This window comes from Topomyia yanbarensis, chromosome 1 (assembly GCF_030247195.1).
Source record: "Topomyia yanbarensis strain Yona2022 chromosome 1, ASM3024719v1, whole genome shotgun sequence".
Taxonomy (NCBI): Eukaryota; Metazoa; Arthropoda; class Insecta; order Diptera; family Culicidae; genus Topomyia; species Topomyia yanbarensis.
This window is the reverse complement of record NC_080670.1, coordinates 63,336,475-63,361,309: the sequence shown is the minus strand read 5'-3', so window position 1 is coordinate 63,361,309 and position 24,835 is coordinate 63,336,475. Positions and strand designations below refer to the sequence as shown.

The window sequence follows — 24,835 nt, the reverse complement described above, 5'->3', positions numbered from 1 at the left end:
AGTATAAAAATGTAGGAAAGCTAAAAAACCCGAAAAGTCCGGATTGTTATACTTCGCTTACATATACTACATAACATAACGAATTTAATCATGCTGAGTTTTGGTTCACAAAGTTTCACAATTTTGAAAAAATTTTGTAATGAAAGAGTATTTTTTAAAGAAAAATCGATTTATATCCCGATACACATGTCATACATCATTGAAGTCTTCAGAAAAGTTGTGTGTTTCGACGGTATTTAAAACTTTCTACAATATACGAATGCAAAAAAATCAAGTTGTGGAAGAGAAAGCTGAAAAATTTATTTTAAGGTGCAACGTACATATCTCTTAAGGAAAAATATATAGATGGCAGATATGTTCTTCAAAGTTGTTCAAAATAAATTGCTCTACACGATTCCGCGCAAAAAAAATTTTTTGGTTGTCGAGCTAAAAAAAAATTGTTTTATGTGAGACTTGCACCTCAAGAAAAATTAAGGTGCTTATCCTAAAAGATGTGGGATGTAGTCCTAGGAAACTTTCCTGAAGACATCAAAGCATGAAAACGTCTGTGAAACTCAGGAAAGACTTTTGACCGTCTTTTTTTCAGTTTCGCCCCACTGTGCGTCGGCCTGTTACATAGTAAAAAAATTCAGGAGCCCCTCCTCAGGAGCCCCTCCTCACTCCCCCTTACTATATCAATAATATTATTAACCTTAAAGCTTGACTTAGTGAAGTTCTAAGATGTCACAAAGTTTCAATTTCCAGCTATAGGCAAAACATGGGAATTTCATTAATTGAAACTTAAAAAAGTACCCGGGTACCGCGTTGGACACACAGAGAGAGTTTCTATCAGAGATCCCTAAATTATTATTATTATTATTACAACAGTTGTGTTTATAGGTGACGAGTGAGAAATCATTTATTTATATATTGCCAATTTCATAGCAAACAGTACCCAAAAATATAAAAATATAGAAAATGCATGTTTACATCAAATCGGAGCACTTATCCCTTGAGTTATAATAAATAAGTGCGATGCAAATCATTCGACGTAAATGTGCAAATTTCTCACAGTTTAAAAAATGTGTACACTACAGTTATAACCCAATTTGGGGTTAAAGGCGCAATGAATGAAAAACAATATCGCTTACCCATTGAAACAATTGTATAAACATACAATGCATCCCGACTAACTTCTCATAATACGTATAGTCCAGAAAGCAGTAACAACCGAACCATTTACTAGCAACCAGTTCCACTGTGCAGAACAAGCACACACAGCAAGAAACTCAAGGAAATGCTCTTTAGCAATTGGTTTGTATGTATTGTACTACAATTTGTCAGAGCATCTGCATCTATTTTTAACATGCTTTTCAATCACACGCTGATTCCGTGCCTGATGGGAGGTCATTTCTCTCGGGCTCGCCACGGAATAAGACGTAAATTTCTGTTTCTAATGTGTGTCACCAAAAGTAAACATGTTAGTCAATCTGGTGTACACAATGCTTTTCCGAAATTTTACACTTTGCAACCTAAAAAGTATTAACTCGTTACATTATCAAATATAACATATAGATCTGATGAAATTTATCGGTTTCCTTGTGACATACAAATACTCTCAGTGAACTATCCAAATCAATCAAAAACGTGAGAAACACGGTTTGAACTTGCGTGCATGTCGTTTTAACATTTGTCAAACAGATGATAAATTGCAATTGCAACAGGAATATGTTTACTGTTAATATTGTGATGGAATGTACCAGACATTGATAAGTACGCATTCGCTGCTCAGGGTTCAATATTACGTTTTAAATAAAAGTGAAAATCATAAGCCCTAGATAATTGACATCATACTAGAGTTAAACTGCATGCGAACGTGCGCTCGAAACACACGTGGAATCGAATGACATGTAAAATTAAGGATTATATCCATTAAATCATTTACATCAATTGTCAAGCTAGGCAATATCTGAACCTACGTTGACTATTAGATATTTGATTAAATTTTTCTACAGCGGGCCTTACACGTACAGCACATCCTGAATACATCATATTTTCTGTTCCATAGTTTTGCACGTACCCTTTAGGCAGTCAGCACACCTATCCAAGTCTGCTTGATTATCCACAGCCGACAGCGTGTCATTTCAGTATTATTATCAAAGGCAGCAGCAAGGCGCATCTATTACGCCGCAGTATGAATTTGCCACGAATTACTAAATGTTATATTTTTATGCATTAAAATGTAATAAAAAAGTAAGGTATTGTAGCCTGGGTTGGGACGGGTTTGTTTAGAAGCTGATATCTTGTTTCCATGACAATATTTGTTAGCTTGTAGTACACCATTTTGTTGATATATTATGTGGCTTAATGTCTGCGAATGGAAGATGTTTACTTGCAATTTTAAATAACACTCCAGATCAATTTCCTGCATGACGGCAAAATGGCCAAAAAAATTGTGTTGTATGGGTTGGGACACTTCAAACAATTTAAATAATTAAAGACAAAAATAAACTTTAATGCATTATATTTATTTGTTGGTTAATATTTATTTGTTAATTGATAATTTAGAATAAAAATAAGTAACTGAAAGACGTATTTACTTCCATTTGACAAAGTTAATCTGACTCACAGTTTTTACATGTAAAACTTGTACGCAATCTTGTACGTATGAGTAAGTGCATGGTGTCCCAACCTATATACGATACACTTGTCCCATCCTATATTTCGAAGAAAAAAAATCCAATCAAGTAAACGCAAAACCCTGATCGGTAATAACATTTCAGTTACTTCTTAACACTTAACAATTGTTTACGTTGCAATTTTGATGAAAAAGATTCGATTTAAGATGGCCCAAAAATCAGCACAACAAAAGATTTTTCGCTCGTTTTTTAACACTGCTCAGTGCAGTTGTGACAAGAATGAACTATAACTTCAACTTGGCATAAAAAGTGAGCTAGAGCATGCTAAAAATAACAGATGATAACACTGCATAGGAACGAAAATATCAAGCTGTCCTATACCTATACAACAGTCCCTTAAGCATATTCAGAAGTTTTTGATAATTGATCTAGCCATCTCTGTAAATTTTGGACATAATAAAATAATACATAATACAATTCACTTAAATTTACATTCAAGGACATGTAAAAATAATTGTCATTCACAATGTCCCAGTTTGTTCAGCCGAGTTTTGCATGAAAATAGACATCATATTTTATTCCACATGTCAAAACATGTCAAATTCTATTATAACACAGAAAAATACTACGCTATGTTGTTTACATCAAATGTAATTTCCATTTTTTCCAAGTGTCTACCTAGATGACCATAGTCGACTGCTGGTAACACTATTATTTTTAACCAAACAAATCCACATAGTGACATTTGAATGATGGTGGTGAAAAGGTATCCTCCAGGGAGAGATGCGCTGAGAGAAATACAGACAAAATGGCAACCTTCAATTCCATTGTTAAAATATAGCAGTGCTCCCAAAAAGGTAGATTGGCTCGACTGGTTCAAGAACTTGACAGTTTCGCTGGCTCATTAATGGTGTCTCCGCACATCTCTCCTTGAAAGATAACTAGGCAGCATTTTATCGAAGTTGGAATCTTGTCCACCGCCAGATAGACAAAGAACCAAAGTATAAATAAATTATGCAAAATTTTAGTAAAACTTCATACTATTAAGTCGTGCCACAAATCGATAAAAAAAATTATATGGAAAATACTTATATTTTTTAAAAGAAATGCCAAGGCGGTCGAATTTCCAAATATATGCTGGCTCCCTGCCAGCATCACACTTCAGTGCCAGACGAGACAGGAAATATTCCTCAGTAAAACACTTGCGATAAAATTAATGCATATTATTATTTTTTTCGATAGTTGTCCTACCGAAGCTGTAGAGCTAGGGTCTTGGTAGGGCTCTCCGTCAGAATCACTCACTACAACTGCAGACGAGACGGGAAATGTTACCCACTAAAACACTGCTTAAGGCAAATTCCAACGGGCCGTGATCCTGAATGCGATGATCATTGTACGGTACAGATATGTGGGGGCCCAGCGACTCCACGATCGCGTGTATCATCGCGAAGGACTCGCGCGTTTGTAGGTTAACGTGTTCGATCGCATGTGGGTTTGTATGTCGCGTGTGCTAACGTGTATGTAACTTCGCGTGTATAAATTCTATTTTATGACTGAGTGGACACATATTCACGTTTGTTTTCAGGTGATCGCGTGATACTTAATTTTCGGTGTACAGTTCAGATGCTCGAAGAAAGTGAATTCTTCGATATCACCAAAGTTCCCGGTTATGTCACCATGGAACGTTAACATGTTTGATCCAACTGAATGTTAACATTGATTGGTCCAACTGAATGTATGGACCTAAGTTGCTAGGACGGAGGGTAAATATTTTCTGACCTGACCATTTCATTCGCGATCATAAACGCGGACGTTTGTAGGTTCGCGTTTGTAACTTCGTAAGTACTAAAACATTCACCTTATCACCGGGGTATTATCAAGTTTGAACGATTGCGGGCGTATGTGTGCGTGGATGATCGCGAAGGACTTAAGCGTTCGTATGTTAACGTATTTGTCGCATGTGCAAGCGTGTATGTGACTTCGCGTGTATGAATTCATATTATGTCGCCTTAGAACGTGTTGTTTAGTAAACATGAACGTTATTTTTGTTTAGTCCACCTAAAGGCATTGGTCCTATGCAATTAGGACCGCGTTTGTATGTTAATGTTGATGTATGTATGTATTTGTTATAACCGTGTGGCCGTGAATCTGATACTTAACTTTTAGTCTATTTTTTTTTTTTTTCCAATTCGTTTATTTGATAAGGCAGGTTTGCGTTAGCTTAAAGGTGCCAATTTTGTTTTGTTTTACATTTTAAATTACTTAAAACTAGGGGCTTACATATTGATTTTTGAAATTAAACTAAGGCTAATTTATAGCTATACATATACACAAGGGGGTAGTATAATTTTCGTAAGATTAGAGGGGTCATTTAGTTTTTATGGTAATATGGTTTGACATTTTTAGCAATGAGATTATTGGAGCAAATAATGTTTAACTAAGGGGGAAAATTTTTACGACTATCTTAAAAGTAGAAATAATTAGAGGGCGTGATTAAATTTTGTAAAGATTCGGAGACATTAATTAGAGTTATTTTATGTGGTAGTAGAGTTGGGCATTTTCAACGAGATCATATAATATAATAGTTAAAACTAGAAAAGGCAAGAAGAGCTAAATGCTTCATGAAGATATTTGGGGGGGGGGGGGGGGAAGGGGTGTTACTTCTGTGTATAAGAGTCAGGGGAAGTAGGGTGGACAAACATGGCAGGGGGAGAACATTATTTCAGTTTCAGACTTCGGGAGATCAACGGATGGATTACAGAATCAGGGTGGTCTTCATCAGGAAGAATCATGTACTGGGACGCCGGGTGGTCGTTCTCGAGATGGCAGGGGTTTCTCCAGACGATTTCGTAGTGCGGCTCAGATGTTGATCGGCTACATTTCGAGTTGTGCGTGTGATGTTCGTGCTTTAGGTCCCGTGTTTGTTGGCTCATTCAACAGGGATGTTTTGTGTCGCCTTGGAGTCGCATCAAACCATCGTGGGTGTATGGTACAGGTGGAAGAGAGCGCTTCTGAGAATGATAAGGAAAAAGGGGCAGTTAGAGTTGGATATTGATGGTTTTTATGAAGGTGTATATAAGGGACATATAGAGGACATCGCAGCTTGCCAACACATCTCGAACCGGGACGTTGGGTGGTCTTCCTCGGGCCCGGAGGGTGTCCATAAGCCGAGACCTGGCGGAACTGTACTCGGTGCACGCCCAGACTATGTGCTCTATATCGTGATAACCGTCGCCACAAGCGCAGATACCACTCTCCACGAGCCCAATACGTCGGAGATGTGCATCCAGCGTGTAATGGTTCGCCATGAGTCGGGACATCACACGAATGAAGTCACGACCCACATCCATCCCCTTGAACCAAGGTTTCGTCGATACCTTAGGGACTATCGAATGTAGCCACCTTCCTAGCTCCCCATTGCTCCACGAGGTTTGCCAACTTTCGAGGGTTCTCTGATGAGTAATACTGAAAAATTCGTGGAAGCAAATTGGTCTTTCAAAAACGTCACCTTCAATGGCACCCACCTTAGCTAAGGAGTCCGCCTTCTCATTGCCCGGAATGGAGCAATGAGAAGGGACCCACACCAAGGTAATCTGGAAAGATTTGTCAGATAAAGCACTCAGTAGCTCCCGTATTTTCCCCAAAAAATACGAGGAATGCTTTCCATGTTTCATCGAGCGAATAGCGTCAATAGAACTCAGACTATCCGAGACGATGAAGTAATGGTCTGCGGGTAATGTGTCAATGACTCCAAGGGTATACTGAATAGCAGCTAGTTCTGCGGCGTAAACTGAAGCAGGGTCACTGAGTTTGTAGGAGGCGGTGAACTTTTGATTGAAAATACCGAAGCCAGTGGACCCCTCGAGGTTTGATCCGTCAGTATAAAACATCTTAGAACAGTCGACTTCTCGGAATTTATTATAAAAAATATTTGGAACCACTTGTGGGCGTATGTGGTCCGGAATTCCAATAATCTCATCTTTCATGGATGTGTCGAAGAAAACAGTAGATTCAGAAGTATTTATGAAATGCACACGGTTGGGATTGTAAGAAGAAGGATTAATATTTTGCGCCATGTAGTCAAAGTACAGGGACATAAAACGGGTCTGAGAATTGAGCTCAACAAGCCTTTCGAAATTTTCAATCACCAACGGGTTCAAGATATCGCATCGAATGAGCAATCGATATGAGAGTTCCCAAAATCGATTTTTCAGCGGGAGAACGCCCGACAGGACTTCGAGACTCATCGTATGGGTCGACTGCATGCACCCTAAGGCGATACGCAAACAACGATACTGAATTCTTTCGAGTTTGATGAAATGTATGTTCGCGGCGGATCGAAAGCAGAAGCATCCGTATTCCAGTACCGACAGTATCGTTGTTTGATACAACCTAATTAGGTCTCCTGGGTGGGCACCCCACCACGTTCCGGTTATTGTACGAAGAAAGTTGATCCTTTGCTGGCATTTCTGTTTCAGATACCGAATATGGCATCCCCAAGTACCTTTCGAGTCGAACCAGACCCCTAGATATTTTACTGTGAAGACCTGAGCTATAGTTTGACCCATTAATAGAAGCTGTAGTTGTGCTGGTTCACGCTTCCTAGAAAATACAACTAGCTCAGTTTTCTCCGTGGAGAATTCGATACCCAGCTTAATAGCCCATGCAGACAAATTGTCCAAGGTATTCTGTAATGGTCCTTGTAGATCGACAGCTTTGGGTCCCGTAACAGACACCACGCCATCGTCTGCAAGTTGTCTTAACGTGCAGGAATTGTCAAGACATTCATCAATGTCGTTGATGTAGAAATTGTATAACAGGGGGCTTAGACATGAGCCCTGGGGAAGGCCCATGTAGCTAAATCGTGATGTCGATAAGTCACCATGCGAAAAATGCATGTGCTTTTCCGACAACAAGTTTAGTAAAAAGTTGTTTAAAGTCGCTGAAAGACCATGCTGGTGCAGCTTCTCTGAAAGAATGTTGATAGAAACTGAATCAAAAGCCCCCTTTATATCTAGGAACACTGATGCCATCTGCTCTTTACTAGCATAGGCCATTTGAATTTCGGTTGAGAGCAACGCAAGACAATCATTCGTCCCTTTGCCTTTGCGAAAGCCAAATTGTGTATCTGACAGTAAGCCATTTGCTTCGACCCAATTGTCGAGGCGGAATAGGATCATTTTCTCGAACAGCTTCCGGATACAAGATAGCATTGCGATCGGTCGATACGAATTGTGGTCGGAGGCTGGTTTTCCTGGTTTTTGGATGGCGATGACCTTCACTTGCCTCCAATCGTGTGGGACAATGTTAGCCTCAAGAAACTTATTAAATAAGTTCAACAAGCGTCTCTTGGCAGAGTCTGGCAGATTCTTCAACAAGTTGAATTTGATTCTGTCTGGCCCTGGAGCTTTATTGTTACACGACAAGAGAGCAAGTGAGAACTCCACCATCGAAAAAGGTGTTTCGTTCGCGTTATCGTGACGGGACGCGGCGCGGTAGATCTTCTGTGCCGGGGCGGAATCCGGACAAACCTTCTTGGCGAAATCGAATATCCAACGGTTTGAATATTCCACGCTCTCATTAGTACTGTTTCGATTTCGCATACGTCGGGCTGTTCCCCAAAGAGTGCTCATCGATGTTTCTCTCGTTAATCCGTCGACGAACCGGCGCCAATAACCGCGTTTTTTGGCTTTCATCAAACTCTTCATTCGCTTGTCTAACGTCGCGTACTGTCGAAAACTAGCGGGTAACCCGTCGTTCCGGAAGGTCTTAAACGCGGCGGCCTTCTCTGCGTACACGTCTGAGCACTCTTTATCCCACCAGGGATTGGGAGAACGTTTTTGTATGTTCGCGCCGGGTACTGGCTTAGTCTGAGCTTGATTCGCGCTGTCGAGAATCAAGCCAGCCAAAAAGCTGTACTCTTCCTCCGGAGGAAGTTCTTGAGTAGATTCGATGTTGTCGGATATCGCGCCAGCATAGCTCTTCCAATCGATATTTCGTGTGAGGTCATACGAAATATTGATTGTTTCCAATGGCCTTGAGCCGTTATTGATTGAGACTACGATCGGCAGATGGTCGCTACCGTGGGGATCAGGGATTACCTTCCACGCGCATTCTAACTTTAGCGAGGTCGAGCAAAGGGATAAATCTAATGCGCTTGGGCGCGCTGGTGGGGGAGGAATCCGTGTCATTTCACCCGTGTTTAGAATTGTCATGTTGAAGTTGTCGCAAATATTGTGAATTAAAGAGGAACGGTTATCATCATAAAGGCAACCCCATTCCGTACCGTGAGAGTTAAAGTCGCCTAAAACTAGTCGCGGTGCAGGCAGGGATTCTATGATGTCATGTAGCCGGCGATGCCCAATCGCGGTGTTGGGGGGAATATATATGGAAGCTATGCAAAGATCTTTGCCTTTGATTGTTACTTGACAAGCGACAACTTCAATACCTGTTATCGAGGGAAGGTTAATTCTGTAGAAGGAATAGCGCTTTTTGATCCCCAAAAGCACTCCTCCATAGGGGGTGTCTCGATCCAGGCGAATAATATTAAAGTCGTGGAAGTTGAGATCTATGTCGGAAGTTAACCAAGTTTCACATAATGCAAATGCATCGCAACTCAAATTATTTATTAAAATTTTGAAGGAATCGATTTTCGGGATGATACTTCTGCAATTCCACTGTAGAACAGTGATCAAATCCGTGACCTCGTTCGATGAGTTAGCCATCGAAGGATACAATCGCTGAAAGGAGGGGCCATTTAGCAGTCAACTGCTTCAAAAATGTTCTTACTGTAGGGAGAAAAGCTAACAACAGACTTTTAATAGGATCAGTTATATTGAAAGTTTTTATTATCCAGTCCACAATGTCCGAGAGTTTGATAATTCCAGTGCCGCGATTATTCTCGAACTGAAACAGAGGAACACTTGGGATTTTTGATGTTCCGGGAAGTGCTGGGAACTCCTTCTCTGAGTTTAATCCTCCGAGACCAGGAGCTAATTGCTTCGGTTTGGTTGCAACACTTCCAATAGATGTGACTTTCTGAGTCCCGTCAAGGGATACCTTCTGGCCTTTACAACGAACTTTAGGAGAGGAAATGTTCCTCCTCTTCCTATAACTTCTAGGCGCCCTAGTAGATGTTCCCTCTTGTGGGTCATCAGCCTCGCCCTCGTTAGGAGGCAAGTGAGCATAGATGTTTGTTGAGGTTGGTGGTGTAGCTTTCTTTAGCATTTCTGCAAAAGAACGTTCGGATCGTCCAGCAAGGGAACGTTTTAGTTTATCCCCGCGTAGTTTGTACGCGGGACATGCCGAGATATCATGCAGATTCTCTGCACAGTAAGGACACTTCTCAGCATTCTTACTGCACGAATCATCTAGATGATTCTCTCCGCATTTTCCACAGCGGGCCTTATTGCTACAATGGGTGGCTGTGTGACCCAATTGTTTACACTTTGTGCAATTCATGACCCGCGGCACAAACAGACGCACAGGCAGACGAACCTTGTGCAAGAGGACGTAATTTGGCAAAGCGGTACCAGCGAAGGTCAACCGATAAGAGTTTGATTGGGGGTACGTTTTTGAACCATCCCCCGCAACTACTACTGAGTGCAAACGCTTGCACTCGAGTATTTTCACTGGCTGAAGTAAGCGGTCTCTGAAACGGCCAACCCCGTACTGCAGCAGATCCTCGCATGTCAAACTGTCATCGGTGACAACGCCTTCAGACTGTACTTTCACAGCTGGAATATACACGTGATAGTCCTTCGTAAAGTGCTCGCAGCAAGCAATATCGTTTGCCTGCTTTGAGTTAGTCAGCACGACCCTCAGCCTGTCTGAGCGGACCTTTTTTATTTCGATCACAGCCGAGAACCGTTCCATTAGGTCTTTTGAAATCTGTAATAGATTCAGCGATTTTGTTTTGGGCCGAAAGAAGACCACAAAGGGACCGGTCGAGAGCTCTGGATATTGTTTGGGTCGGGGGAGAGCCTTAGGAGTCGACTCGATCTCCATTTGGCCATCCGGGGAGGAAGCCATCGACACCGTCAACGCACGGGGTCAGCACCCGCGCAGACGGGAAAAAGCCGTAAATGTATCAAAAAGGTAGATTTCACTTATCTGTATACTCGTTTCCCACGACGCACCAGTCCAGCTTAAATAGCTGGTTATTGTTCAATCCTCGCTTTACGAACAAAAGGTTGAGGAATGTGGCCTAACGGTTAACACACGCACAAAAGAAAATAAAAGTCCAAACCTCGAAGAGGCAGAGAATGGCAAAATAACCTTGAACGCGGATTACTGCACTGTTCTTTTTCCAACAGACCGAAAACAAAACACTTCTATCTCGATCGAGCGATGCGTAGAGACTGACTTTTAGTCTATTATTCCGCCATGGAACGTGTTGTCTAGTGAATATGAGCCTATTTTTATTGGTTCAACTGAAGGCATGAGTCTAGACTGTTAGGATCGAGGGTAGAGACTTCCAGACGTGGCCGATTCATGATCGCGCGAGCGGTGGGTTGATGCTAGTGACCGCGTTTGTAAATTTATAAGTTCCAAATCGTTCACTTTGGAATGAGAGAGATTGTGAGTGTATGTAGTAATAAGGGAAAAATAACATGCCGAATGAAGGATAAAAGGAAAGAAATTGAGTAGAAGCATAAAAATGTATCGATATTATATTCAGTACACATGAGTAATGCAAAAGCAAACTATTAGAAGTACGATAAAAACAAACTTTATGTTAGATTTTTGTCATGCTATGCTGACCGACAATAGATGATTCTCGTGCGTCGGTAAATTAACCGTACCTTAATTTATCCAATCCGATCTACCCGAATGCATCAAACCGAATGCAAGAATTGAACACTGGTAAAAATTCCTAAGAATGATTACCCACTATTCTATCATATGCACCAGTTCTGCAACGACCAAGAAATCGACCACCTGCGAGCCGTATCCACAAACACAGCAATTAAGCTGTTGAACAATGTTTTTTTTTATTTATTTCGTTTATTTGATAGGCACAAATGCGTTAGTTTGGCGGTGCCAAATGCTTATGTTTTTACATTTTGGATATCTTAAAACTAGGAGGTTACAATGTTGAAATATTTTTTTTTACAAAGGAAAAAAAAGTTTACAGCTATCTTAAGACTAGAAATAAGATTCAATATACAAGAGAGGGCCAAAAGATTTTTTTATGAAAAAATTTAAAACAAGGGATTCACTTTGATATACAAGAGGGGGAATAATAGTATTTTACGAAATATTTTACGGTTATCTTAAAACTAACAATATAGTTTAGTACACAAAAGGGGGAACAAATCTGTTGAACAATGTTTGCAGCCCACTGAAAAAGTTAATCAACGTCGACCCGGCAATCGGCCACGCCAGCCCGCACAGGCTTACGTTTGATCGTTAGTTCGGGCTGGTGCAAAGTATGAAAAAACACAAAACTTAAAAAAGACCCACAAGCCCTCTCGGTTCCTCGATGCATCACTAGCGAAGCGTAATGCAATAACCATCTTAAAGCAGTTTTCTGTCAAAGGTTCTTTGAAAGTGATCCACAAATATGCTTGATGATGTTTGCCATACCATCAACCTATGGGAGGGGCTTTAAATTTGAAAATTATTGGTTAAAAAAGGAAATCCTAACACGTTTTTTACACACGATTTCCCAAAATAACAGGGACGTCTCTCGAAATAACTTGGATTTTTTGAAACGGTTTATTGCAAAACAATAACATCACCGTGTATGTAGCATAGAAAATCATTTATACGCTGCATTTCGAATTTCATTGAAATTGTAGTGCCACGTGTTTCCAGCATCTTTCTAACATATACCATTCAAAGCTTTATAATAATTTAATTATCATCTCTCGCTCTATTGAAACATAACCAGTTTTGCCGTACGATTGAATAGGCAGGGTCTAAAAACGAACGATGGAACAAGAGCATGATAATTAACCAAAAAAGCGTTTACCATCGGATCGACTGAGAATATTACAACTAAATTTCAAGCACAGTCCCCGATCAGAAACACATAACAAGAATATTTCAAAACTATATCTCCCGTTGTTACTTGTTATAATTTTCTGTTATTTTAACTACTAACGAGACCAAATTTATAACACGATATGTTACGAAAATTGCATTCTGTTATAATCTTGTTATTTCATTCTGATCGGGTCCAGACTGATGAATGCTGATGTCATAAAATGTAAAGACTTAATAACTTCCCAAATGCCGGAAGTTATTATGTTACCATTTTTCATACGCGTAATTAAGAACGGCAAACATGGCATTGGAGAAAAGCAGAGAAGTTGAAGACGAAATGAAAGTTCACACGTGTTTTTTTTTAACTAGGGTCAAAAAACTTAGCTGTCAAAGCACATTAATATACCTATATCGCATATTTTTCTCTTGTATTGCGTGGTTGATGAACAAAGATTCCTTCGAAATATACCCCTAAAGTATATTTTGATTATTGGTTTATAGGCCTTTAAAAAATACACAGGACAATTTTCTATGCACTAAATGCTCTTTGTATGCGGTTTGTGTATAATTTTCTTTTTCCACTCCACTATAGCGTAGGAAAGGATTCAGATTAGCGAAGATTTATTTTAATTAGGTAAACGGACTGTTAAAAAATGCAATCAAACGAACATGGTAGTACAGCGAGGGGTAGTATTAGGGACATCCCAGGCATATTTTAGGCGTAGTACTAGTTTTTATATAGTCATGTTTGTGGCTACAAATTTTACGCTGTTTACCAACGTAAGTTTATTTAGTAAAACGCCTATAGTTTGACCTTATTCCAGATCAAGTGGATGACATTTTTATATGTATGAGCGCGGTGCCTGGCTTTGATGGGATTGGTTGGCGATGTAAATATTTACTGTTTTAACCACGTGCTCACAAGCTTCGTTTCGATTGATTGATGTTATGCCGCAGTGTCCCACAACCTATGATTAATTTCGTTGGCAATAGGGTTGCCACCCCTACGGGTTTGACCCGGAGACTCCGGTTTTTGTGAGCGATCTCTGGACCTCCGTGTTTTACATCAATTTTTCCGGGCCCAGTCAAACAACAGTTAATTTAAACTGTTTTAGAACTATTTTTTAAAAATGGTTGAAAAGTGTAAGTAATGCTCTTATCACCTCTAGGGTTCAGGGTTATTTGATGGACTAATCCTTTGTTTCAAGGTAGCCAAGGTGCCAAGAACTATTTTGTAATTCATATGAAAAACATATCATTTTGTCCATCATTTTTGAAAAACATATTTCGCCTTTTGCGAAAATTTATTATTTTACATCCCACGAGGCCGCTCAAAATGGTTTGAAAAAGTTAAATTCGTTCAAATTCACCAAATCTCCTGATGCTTGTATGCAGCTGCTGCTTGATAGGATGGCGATTGCTCTAATTCAACCGGCCGGGTCAACATCAAACGATTTCTTCTGGTGTCGACGTTTGCTGCCCCTTGCGGAGGTGCGCTTTGCTCCTTTGTTCGGATCTCCCTAGCGACTGTGGCGAAAAACTGGATTCCTCGCTCCCTACAAAGAATCTTGAAAGGCAACGCAGTTTGATTCCCAGGCAGTGCTGATATCCTGATTATCTACTCTTCCTATTAGCTGTGTTGGAGGGCAATGCTCGTTCGGCCAATCCTTCACAGCGAGTGTGGCTGGTGCTTTTGTATTCTTTGCGATTAGCCGGGGAAGTGAATATCTATACCAAACTAAACCTACAAAACCGTTACAAATGTGAAAAATTTGCAGGGTAATGTAAACGGCTTTGAATAGCGGTGCGTATTACTTTGCAAATATGAGTTTATTTTGGTAATATTCCAATCAATCAGCGCTGAATTGATACCCTGACTAACTTCAGAAGGAATTAATGAGGGCACACTTGTCACTTTAACATTGAGTAATAAAAAGCGATGATTGTCGAGCAATGGCTTTGATTCACATTTCTGTTTGATTCCAGCGAATACTCATATGTTCCTTGAAGTCTACTACCAGGTCTTTAAAAATCTCCGAATCAAAGCCTTGCCAGAGGTGGTAACCCTAGTTGGCAAGAAACCAACACACTAAAAAATGACAAATGTTCACAACTTTAATTTTATCACCGTGATTCCAGATGACACGATATCCAGTTAGAGCAGCTTTAACTACCTTTGTTCAACGGAGGGGTGTTGAATGTTCGTTTTGCTCAAACCAGAATATTGCACAATTCACATACCAGTTTTTGTGATTCTGATTCTATGGAACGCAGCAAAGCAATTGATAGTAATGAATTGGTACGGCAGCCTATGTAAGAGGAGAGTCGCTAATTATTGCAACATTTTTCAACTTTTTTCATACTTGACCGAAATGAACGAAGTTTTGTCTAGTTTATCTTTAGAATGTAATGTTTACATCCGCTAAGTTTTTCAATTGTCAATGAGATTCCGGTCCGAAAAAAAATCATCAAACCGTTCGCGAAAGGATTATTTTAACCTACATGCAAAATGCGCAAGAATAGAATGACAAACTCATTCTAAAGCTTAACCGACGTAGATAATGTTGAAATAAAACATACAATGAATTACTGAGAAACTTTCATTCCGATAACTATAGCCGATTTTTCAATCAATCTTAATTGTCGCAATAATTAACAACTTACTCTTTAATAGGGTCAAAATAGGCAAATCGGATGTCACTACTCACGGCGTCACAACAAGAAACAGCGCTGTTCATTAGACTCCAGACAAGCCGAATGCAGGGCACGTGCATTTGATGTATTATTGTGCACATCGGAATCACAGAAATGGATTGTTTTCATTCCGCAGCACTCATTTTACGCTAGCTGATACAAATGTAGCTGTGCTGCACGTGGGAGGTATTGTTGATTTGCATTGAATTCCTCAAACCACTACAAACCGCAAACAAACGGAGGGTAATCTATTCCCAGTTCAAGACTATACAAAATAAGAACGTCAATATACCGGTCTCTGATGTTTAATATATTAGACGGTTCAGTAAACTTGGGAAAGGCATTTACTTTTCCAAGTTTTTTTTTGCTTTCGGTTAGGAAAACATCTTTCAAACAACACACCAGTAGCAAGCGAAACTTTCAACTCGTTTGCCATATTACGAAAATTAAAGTTTATAATTTGGACTCACGTGAAAAAAGATGTGTTTTATTTTTGGTAACGTGTGATGATAATGTTCTTATCCACAAAATATAATCAACTCGTGCTCGTCGATCTTTTAGTCGAAATTCAACTGATCGGTCGTCCTATTGATATCATCTAAACTTCGCTACACAACACACTAAAGCTACAACTAGTAAAATACTCTACGTCAGCAAAGTTAGTAATGCGAAACCAAATAGCAGCGCGTAAATGGGCAAAAATGAGCAGCGCTAAAAATTCTTGCCACAATTAATCGCATATCGTCATCACGGACACCAAGCAACGGCATCCAACGTATGTGTAGCTATACAGCAAATGGACTACATTACGGCGCCGCACCACATCAGACAGAAAGGCAGGTACTGCTGGACCGGAAGCAATCGAGTTACCTACAAATATAAATGATAACGAAAGCAGTTTCGTGCGATTTGTTTTCTAATTCACAATCCAACTGCCGTATTCATTGGAACGTGAATAATTGGTTCTGCGATTGATTCGTCGGATTCAGTTGAATTTGTTTATTTATAGTCGTACTTTTCCAGTAGGTCTACGCAAGGATTTTTGAATTACCATTTATTATATGCGTATTAGATTAGATGTCCAAAGGTACTGTGGAGGTTTCTTTCCAAGCTTTATTCAGTCGTGGTTTCCCTGAACTGGCAGAACTCATATACAATTTATACTATATGATTCACAGGTGCGTCGTGCTAACGAACCATCGAAAACGAAAAATCAAAACAATACGATACGAAAACATCGTTTATCCGTTCAGTAACCTTCCAGCACGTTTGACAAAGATGTTTTTTTTCACTTTCCGTCTGATTTTCTTCGTCTGCCAGTTTTTATATTACGTTTTTATTTGCCGACACCTAATCCCTCGCCCGTTCTGTTTTCGTCAGCCCCCTGCTAGGCAGCCATTTTGTCCTAGCCAACATCTGCCTTTGTTCAAATCAAAACAACCCAATGCTATTGCACAGGCGACATGGGCCTAGATGCGGCTAGGCCCACATATGTTGACTACTGTCAAAGTCTGTATATCTCCATAGAGGATGACAGGAGTGACACCCTCCTGGTTTTCGTTCACGGAGAGGGCAAGAGCAATAACAATAGCGCTGAATTAATATGGCTGATTCAGTCGGTACACTGAACAGATTCTGAAAGACTGAAAGACTAACTAACCTTTGTCATAGCTCCCTTTTTGTTCGTATCCCGAATGAACGAAATACCCAAAATAGCCCCATGGCCATGGTTTATTTTCACCCCCATTGCATGGTGTTTTGACGTTTTAAATGGAATCAACCCATGAAAAACCATCACCATGACCTGGTAGATCTTGTTTAAAAATATATTTCGGTGTATTTATCGGTTATTTCGGTGTATTTATCGGACCAATTTAAGGTGTTTTGATGGTTGTGAAACTTGGCACGGACCGAAGAAAGTAACATCGAAACATTTAATCATAACCAGAATCTTCAACTGGCCCATCTTAACCCTAATTCCCCTATTTCCAGTAACAAGCATGTTTACTGTTGTCTCACTGCTGATGGTGGTGTGCGAGACTGTTGTCGGTGTCATAGGTTTGATTAAAAATCGCCACTGCGTCATTTCATGCAGCTGAAACGTGCGTTTGAATCAAAACACAATTATGAGTCGGCAACAAAGATTTGGGGTAAACTAGCTGACAGCGCAGAACGGTACACTGTATGAATAGAAAAAATGGTGAATTTTTACCCTCCACCGACAGTGAAGTTCGGTCGCCTAGAATGTTGAATTCTTGCATCTTCCTGCCGTACAAACATACACGAAGAAAGGATTGCAGCTTAATACCACCATCTCGCTGTCATTGTTTTATTCTGATCCCTCTTGTACTTGAAAAAAGGGTAGAGAAAAAAAATACAATACACTCAAGTTTTTTTTTACGCGGTTTTTTTGCGCGGTATTTTTTACGCGGTTTTTTTTACGCGGATTTTGAAATTTACGCGGTTTTCATTTACGCGGATTTTGAAATTTACGCGGTTTTCATTTACGCGGATTTTGAAATTTACGCGGTTTTCATTTACGCGGTTTTTGAAATTTACGCGGTTTTCATTTACGCGGATTTTGGAATTTACGCGGTATCCATCAATGAGGTTCCCTTTATCGCGGATTCTTAAATTTAAGTGGTCTTCATTTACGCGGATTTTGAAATTTACGCGGTTTTCATTTACGCGGATTTTGAAATTTACGCGGTTTTCATTTACGCGGATTTTGAAATTTACGCGGTTTTCATTTACGCGGATTTTGAAATTTACGCGGTTTTCATTTACGCGGATTTTGAAATTTACGCGGTTTTCATTTACGCGGTTTTCATTTACGCGGCTCGTATCCCCCGCGTAAAAAAAAACCTGAGTGTAATGATGTTTTTTTATTCAGATTCCTTGTGTAAAGATTCGTGAGCATCTATCGTACTTTCCTGTATTCGCCAGGGTCAACCACCGGAGGTTGGCTGGCTTGTGAATGGAACATGATTTCGCATGCGTGTAAGGTAAAGGGCTTACTTTCGCCCTTTTTTCTAATATCACCTATTTGAAGCCGATGATTACAGTAACGCATTGACTCAAATAGCAGTGTTATAATAGGAGCATTCAATGAGTTTCCGTTGCGCTCAAACTGTCGAACGATCAAAACACATCTATCTTCTTCTATCTTCTATATATATAAAAGTCAATGTTTGAATGTATATGATTTATGGACTCCCAAACGGCTTAACCGATCGCAGTAAAAATTTACACGTAGGGTTACTGCTCCCTAATTAATCTTAGCATCGCTAATCATCCCACTCATTTGAGTACATTAGTTAGAGCAGTATCTGCTATCTCTATTCAACGCATTAGCTCAAATGGTAGGATTAATAAGGATACGTTGTAGTGAACTTTTCGCTTCGCTTAAACGCGAGCATTTTGCATTTTCCAGGCAAAAATTTTAACTGCGCTGCTTCTTAGAAACGAAGCAAAGATGATGAAACCTATTTAAGCGCAATTCGGTCACTCTAAGTCGAGTTATCAAAGAAATAGTGACATCCTGACTAATAAGATGAATAAGGCATCGTCTACCCTAGTTGACATTTGTTATGAGACGTGTTTGTGTGCTATTGGTTGGGGATCATCTGCCCGCCAGATGGCGCTTCGGAACAAATTGTGTTTTACTCCTATTTCGTTGAATGTCACAGCAACACGCGACGGGTATAAGCTAGTTTTTTTTATAAATTTCATTTATTAGACCCAGTTCAATGCGTTGACCTGACTGGGCCGTGGATCATTTCAATATTTACAAAGAATAACAAAAATATTGCAAAAAATAGAGTTTCCATATTCACAGATTTAGCTCAAATGTCACAGATTTATTTAACAATTTTTAAACAGATTTGTTTTTTACAGATGAAAGATTGTTGGCAGGTTATACAGTACAGATACAGATGATAAAAAGGAAACTCAAATTTCAACGTAGCATCCCTGCGTCGCCCTCTGCTGTTTGGGGATCACTAAGACCTATTTCTCTCAGGTTATCGCGCATTCGTCCACACTATCATTGATGTTGATATTGTATGGGTTTATGCGATTGGATGGTCTTGATTGCTTGTTGGACTTACGGGTTATGACCGTGTATCAGGCTTCTTGGTTAGTAGCAGTGCTAGTCAACGTAGTGGGCACAATGGTCGGAAACGTTGTTGGTCGCCTACATCAAAACTTATTACAGATTCAGAAAGCAAACACGATAGATTCACTCAACATTAACTGAATATACTGGAAGAGGATTGTTTTATGATCGATAATGTAACGTGACGTTACAACGCGTCACAAATTAGAACTTTCAACGTATTTCAATAAAAGTCAAATCATCAAATTCTAGTATATTCAGTTTATGTTAATTGTATCTTTTGTAAAATTTTGTTTACTTTCCGAATCTGTAATAAGTTTTGATGTAGGCGTTCATTTGATAAAGCTATAACATATTTGTCGAACGAAGATTCGTCAAATCGTTGTGAACGTCACGAAAGAATGTGTCATATTGTTTCGTTAGTGGTTTTTGTACAGTGTTTTTCGTAGTATGTCAGACTAACTGGTACGTAGAAATATGTAGTCGTACCTAGGCTTGGTCATATAAAGGTGAACATTTACTATGGCATTATCTCTGGACGATACAGACAAAGTTAACCTATTCAGTCAATTTATCTAAAATAGTGCAGCATTTGAACCTATTCCAAAATTCATTGCGAAATGTTGAAAATTGGTCCAGGCATCTTGAAAAAACGCGGTGTGCATCATAACTCAAAATTGTTTGTGTTAATTATTTTGAAATATTCCACAGTTCTTCTTTACAACCTTTTAATCATATTTTAACACACCGGTAATGGAGTGAATGATTTAGCACTTATAAATTTTCAAACGGGTTCTTAAGCGACCGCTCGCGCGATCACGAATTGGTCACGTCCGGAAGTCTCTATCCCCGATCCTAGCAGCCTAGACTCATGCCTTCAGTGGAACCAATCATAAAAATGACGCTCTTTTTCACTAGACAACACGAATATAACGACATGACCGGAAACTCTAGTGAAATAGGAGAACTCACGCTATTCTACCATCTGCACCATACACTGAAAATTAAGTGTCAGATTCACGATCCGCGCGATCGTTCAAAAACACACGAATATGCGAATGGCCACACGGTTATAAAATTAATGTATACACTCGAAATTACATACACTCTAGCACACGCGACGAAAAAGGTTAACATACAAACGCTCGAGTCCTTCGCGATCATCTACACACATCAACGCCTACGATCTCGCAATCAGAATAATACCCCGCCAACTAAGTCGACGGTTTAGCACTAATAAATTCACAAACGCGGTCTCAATAGTGAATCTCCAAACGCCCGTGTTCGCGCGATCGTGAATCGGTTACGTCCGGAAATATTTATCGTCCGTACTAACAACTTAGGTTCATACATTCAGTTGGATATATTAAAAAAATAACGCTCATATCCACTAGACAACGCGTTCCATGGCGACATAACTGGGATCTATAGTAATATGGAATAACTCACTTTCTTCTAACATCGGAACCGTACACCGAAAATTAAGTATCAGATTCACAGCCTGCGCGCGGTCATCCAAGAACACATGCAAGTTTACGAAAGGACACACGATCATAAAATAGAATTTATGCATGCGAAGTTACATGCACGTTGGCATTCGCGATATGCAAACGCACACGCGATCGAATACACTAACGTTGACGCTCGATTCTTTCGCGATAATACACACGCTCGCGAAGTCCTTACGCCCGCACATATCGTACAATGAATATCACATTCAGGATCACGGCCCGCTGCAATTGGCCTTAAGCAGTGTTTTAGTGGGTGATATTTTTCGTCTCGTCTGCAATTGTAGAGAGATTCTGATGAGGAGCCCTATCGTGACCCTAGCTCTACAGCTCCAATAGAACAACTCTCAAAAAAAAAACATAACATATAAACCGACTATTTTTAGCGAAAATAGATTTTTTTTTCTTTAAAATGCTACGATCAATTCAAAGAAATGAAAAAGATAAAGCTTCCAAAATTACCTGGAAAATTTTCAAAACGATTCGTCGGTAGATTTTGAATACACGTAATGCACAAGGGTTAAATGGGCTTTTCTCAAGATTTTTATCAAGCTCATGGGAAAAGCAGCCATTACCAATAAATCAAGGTATATATAAGGTAAAAAGCGGAGATATCTTGCAATACACCGAAGTAAATAAAAATATGATACACTAAATACGAGTCAATTCCTTGCGCATGCTTTTGTGGCAATGAATGGAAAGTTTGATTATAATACTGGTATAATTATGGTACACGTTATTTAAACGAGCGGGGCTTGCCGACGGGAAAATGATCTCGGAATGTACCGCTGTCATTCCGAGATGGGTCATTTGAAAATCTTGATAGAGCTAACACCTACTACATCCCGAGATTAAGTTGTTTGCATGGGGTGACTGGACCATATGCAAAAAACTTCTTCTCATAATACCACTGCCGGCCAGTGGGATTTAGAAGGTTAACACACGTAATGTACACAGCACAACTGTTTGTTTTTTTTTGCGCCTTCGGAGATTCATTTTCACAAGCTCAATTTTTAGTATTTTGCAATAAAAATTTGGCAAAATAATGTTCAACTGTTGCATTATTATTTAAAAATTGAATGACTATTCAAACACACTCTGCGTAGCAAAAAAAATTAAGGGACGTGTCTTTTACCGAACTAATATTAGTCCCCCATTATTTGTCTATTGCTTTTCATAAAATCCTAAAGCTCACAATTTTACACAACGAATAATTAAAGTTGCCCAGCCTTCATCCTCAAACATAAGTGTTTGCAAAGAGTTTCAGTTATATATTTCTCTATAATCTACAGCGGTTTTCTACTCCAGTGTGCAACCTGTGTTCGGATCGAATTATTTTGGGTAGAAGAAATGTCGTTTACAAGAACGGATACAAACTCGAATGTAATAAGTATCGTAGCAAAAAGATCATCAATGCCGACTATTATTTACTCCCTAGCGTTCTGTTTAGCGACGTGCGTCCGTTAGCTAAATCCGTTTTCTAGCCAAAGCGGGTTCCGAGAAATACTATCAAATATGGACTAGATGTTCACCATGCGGACTCATCATCTTTTTGTGGATTTCAATGCTGCGCACGATTCAGTGAATCGAAACTAACTGTGGCAGCTCATGCTTGAACATGGCTTTCCGACTAAACAAATAAAGCGGATTCATATGACGCTAGCTGAGTCAAAATCAAGTGTCAAAAATCTTACATGCTACTTGGTTTCGCGGACGACATCAACATCATTGGAGCAGAGCAATGGAAGAGCCATTTGTGCCTTTTAAAAGGACTATGAACTCCGAAAAGACAAAGTACACGCTAACTGGCAGAGAGCAAGAGTGTTGGTTCCGAGGTGGATGCGATGCGGTACGAGATTGTAGACTACTTTAGATATCTTGAAACACTAGTGCATACGAGAACGATTTTAGTAGCAAGGTAAATAGGTCTTTCTATTGTGTACTTAGTCAGCTTATGTTCGGTAACCTATAAACGAGTATAAACTTTGCACAATACAAATCGCAGATACTCCCTGTTGCTCTGTATGGCATATGCGTTGCCGAATGCAGACTATCGAGCGCTCAGTGTGTTTGAGCTGATTCCGCTTTGAATACTTGACGGCAAAATAGAAAATGGAGAATGGCGCAGGCGAACGAACTTAGAGCTAACATTGAAGGGCTGATAAAATACGGCAGACTACAGTGGGTAGGAGATGTAGCGTGAATGCCGAGGAGAGACCAGCACTTTCTGGCTGTGTGCAATCGAGGAAGATGCGCGTACGGCGAGCGTTGGAGGAGACTAGGGAATGACAGTTCAAGATCGAGTGAACTTCTCGAGCCCACGATGATGATGACGACAGTGTGAGTAGATCCACAAAATGTTGCGTTGCGTTGTGACGATGATTTCAGCGGATTGCAAACTGACTTTATCATGTTTGACTACTGATTACCTAATAAGAGTTGCTTAAGAAATATTAAGCAGGAATTTATACTAATCCGACCCATATTAAAATCTTAATAGCATAATAGCCCCTTTGCTGGCTGCCCCCCACCCTCTCCGTTGTTCACGGGGAAGGATAAAGGAAAGGGTAGACGAGAAGTGTTGATGCTCCTACCTACTTAACGAAGGGATGACGATTCATCAGACTCTTCCATAGGTGTCGCAAAGTCAGAGGTTTAGAAAGAGAACTTGTATGTTCTGTCAACAGAGTCCAATCCTAGTCGTAGATGAAAACCGGTGCTGGGGTGCTTTTTCTCTTCGGTAAACTTCCCTCGGTCTTCGCAAGTACCGTTTTCGTTTTTCTAAAGCTGATTTCTCACCGCCACTGTAGTACATGTGGTACCTAAATGAGATACCCGGAGCTAGGTTTACTGTGCGGAATACCCATTCGTCTGTGACGCAGCTCCCGAGCAAACATAACGGCATAAGTTTTGACGAAAAGTGATTCTCTGTGACTTAGCTGATTTAACAAATACCATTTCATATTGGTATTACACCGAAGACCCGTTTATTAGTATTACACCGAAGACCCGTTTTTATCAACCCCATTGGTGTATCTTTGATTGACAAAATGGGGACAATAACAAAACATATTTATTAATTTTCTTTTATAAATTGAAGCTGTTCAACATTAGTCCGTATACATTGCATCATAATCCTGGCTGGTTAATGAAATCGGGTCGAAAAGCTGCCAAAATTAGGTGCTGATAAAAACGGGTTTTCACTGTACTACTATCCCTCTATAGGCAAATCAAGCCACCCGGAAATATAAAGACACCATTGCATGGCAAATGCATTAAACAGGGTTTCTCATTCATCGTTAACAAAGGATGTTAAGGTTCACTTATTTGCCTTCAAAAACTTTGAATAGTTCTCGAAAATAAATTTGAACGAGTAGAGCATGAATAAATAATTAGAAAGATACCTTATTTGCAAGTAGTGATAAACTTCTTACAAGTACTCTTTCTGGCATTGGATCATTATACAGATTTTAGCATTACAATTAAAATGAAAAATCATCTTCACTTACCTGGCAGTACAATGTCACATCATACACGGTCCCAGTGCCGTTGTAGAAATCTACATTCAACTGATCCAAGCTGAGTTTTTCCTCGAGGAACTGACCAAGGTAACGTTGCAGAAGAAAACGGCATACTTTCTTCTTGATCACATTGGTCCATGGAGCGTACCACGGCATGATTAGATAATAAAACTGTCACAAAATAAAAAAAAAATGAATGAACTGTTCAAGTGATCTAGTTTAGGGTGTATGCAAAAACTACATGCCACGAAGATTGACTTCTCTTTCCGTTCACCATACAAATGAGCGACAGAGGTTACAACGGAAGCACCTCGTTTAGCATTCGTCATAATGGTCATTTGGTATAGTAGTCATTTGACATAATTGGTGTAATAGACGTTTGACATA

The 24,835-nt window shown here is 39.7% G+C and overlaps 1 protein-coding gene across 3 annotated transcripts in view; it reads right to left on the bottom strand.

Moving 5' to 3' along the window:
* Positions 1-24,835, bottom strand: part of LOC131677792 (autophagy-related protein 2 homolog B) — an 81,281-nt gene that overhangs the window by 53,201 nt on the left and 3,245 nt on the right. For all 3 annotated transcript variants that reach the window (XM_058957833.1, XM_058957831.1, XM_058957832.1), the window contains one exon: positions 24,437-24,619. In XM_058957833.1, coding sequence (XP_058813816.1) covers positions 24,437-24,604 — 168 coding nt within the window. In that variant the 5' untranslated portion in view covers positions 24,605-24,619. The remainder of the gene's footprint in view (positions 1-24,436; positions 24,620-24,835) is intronic.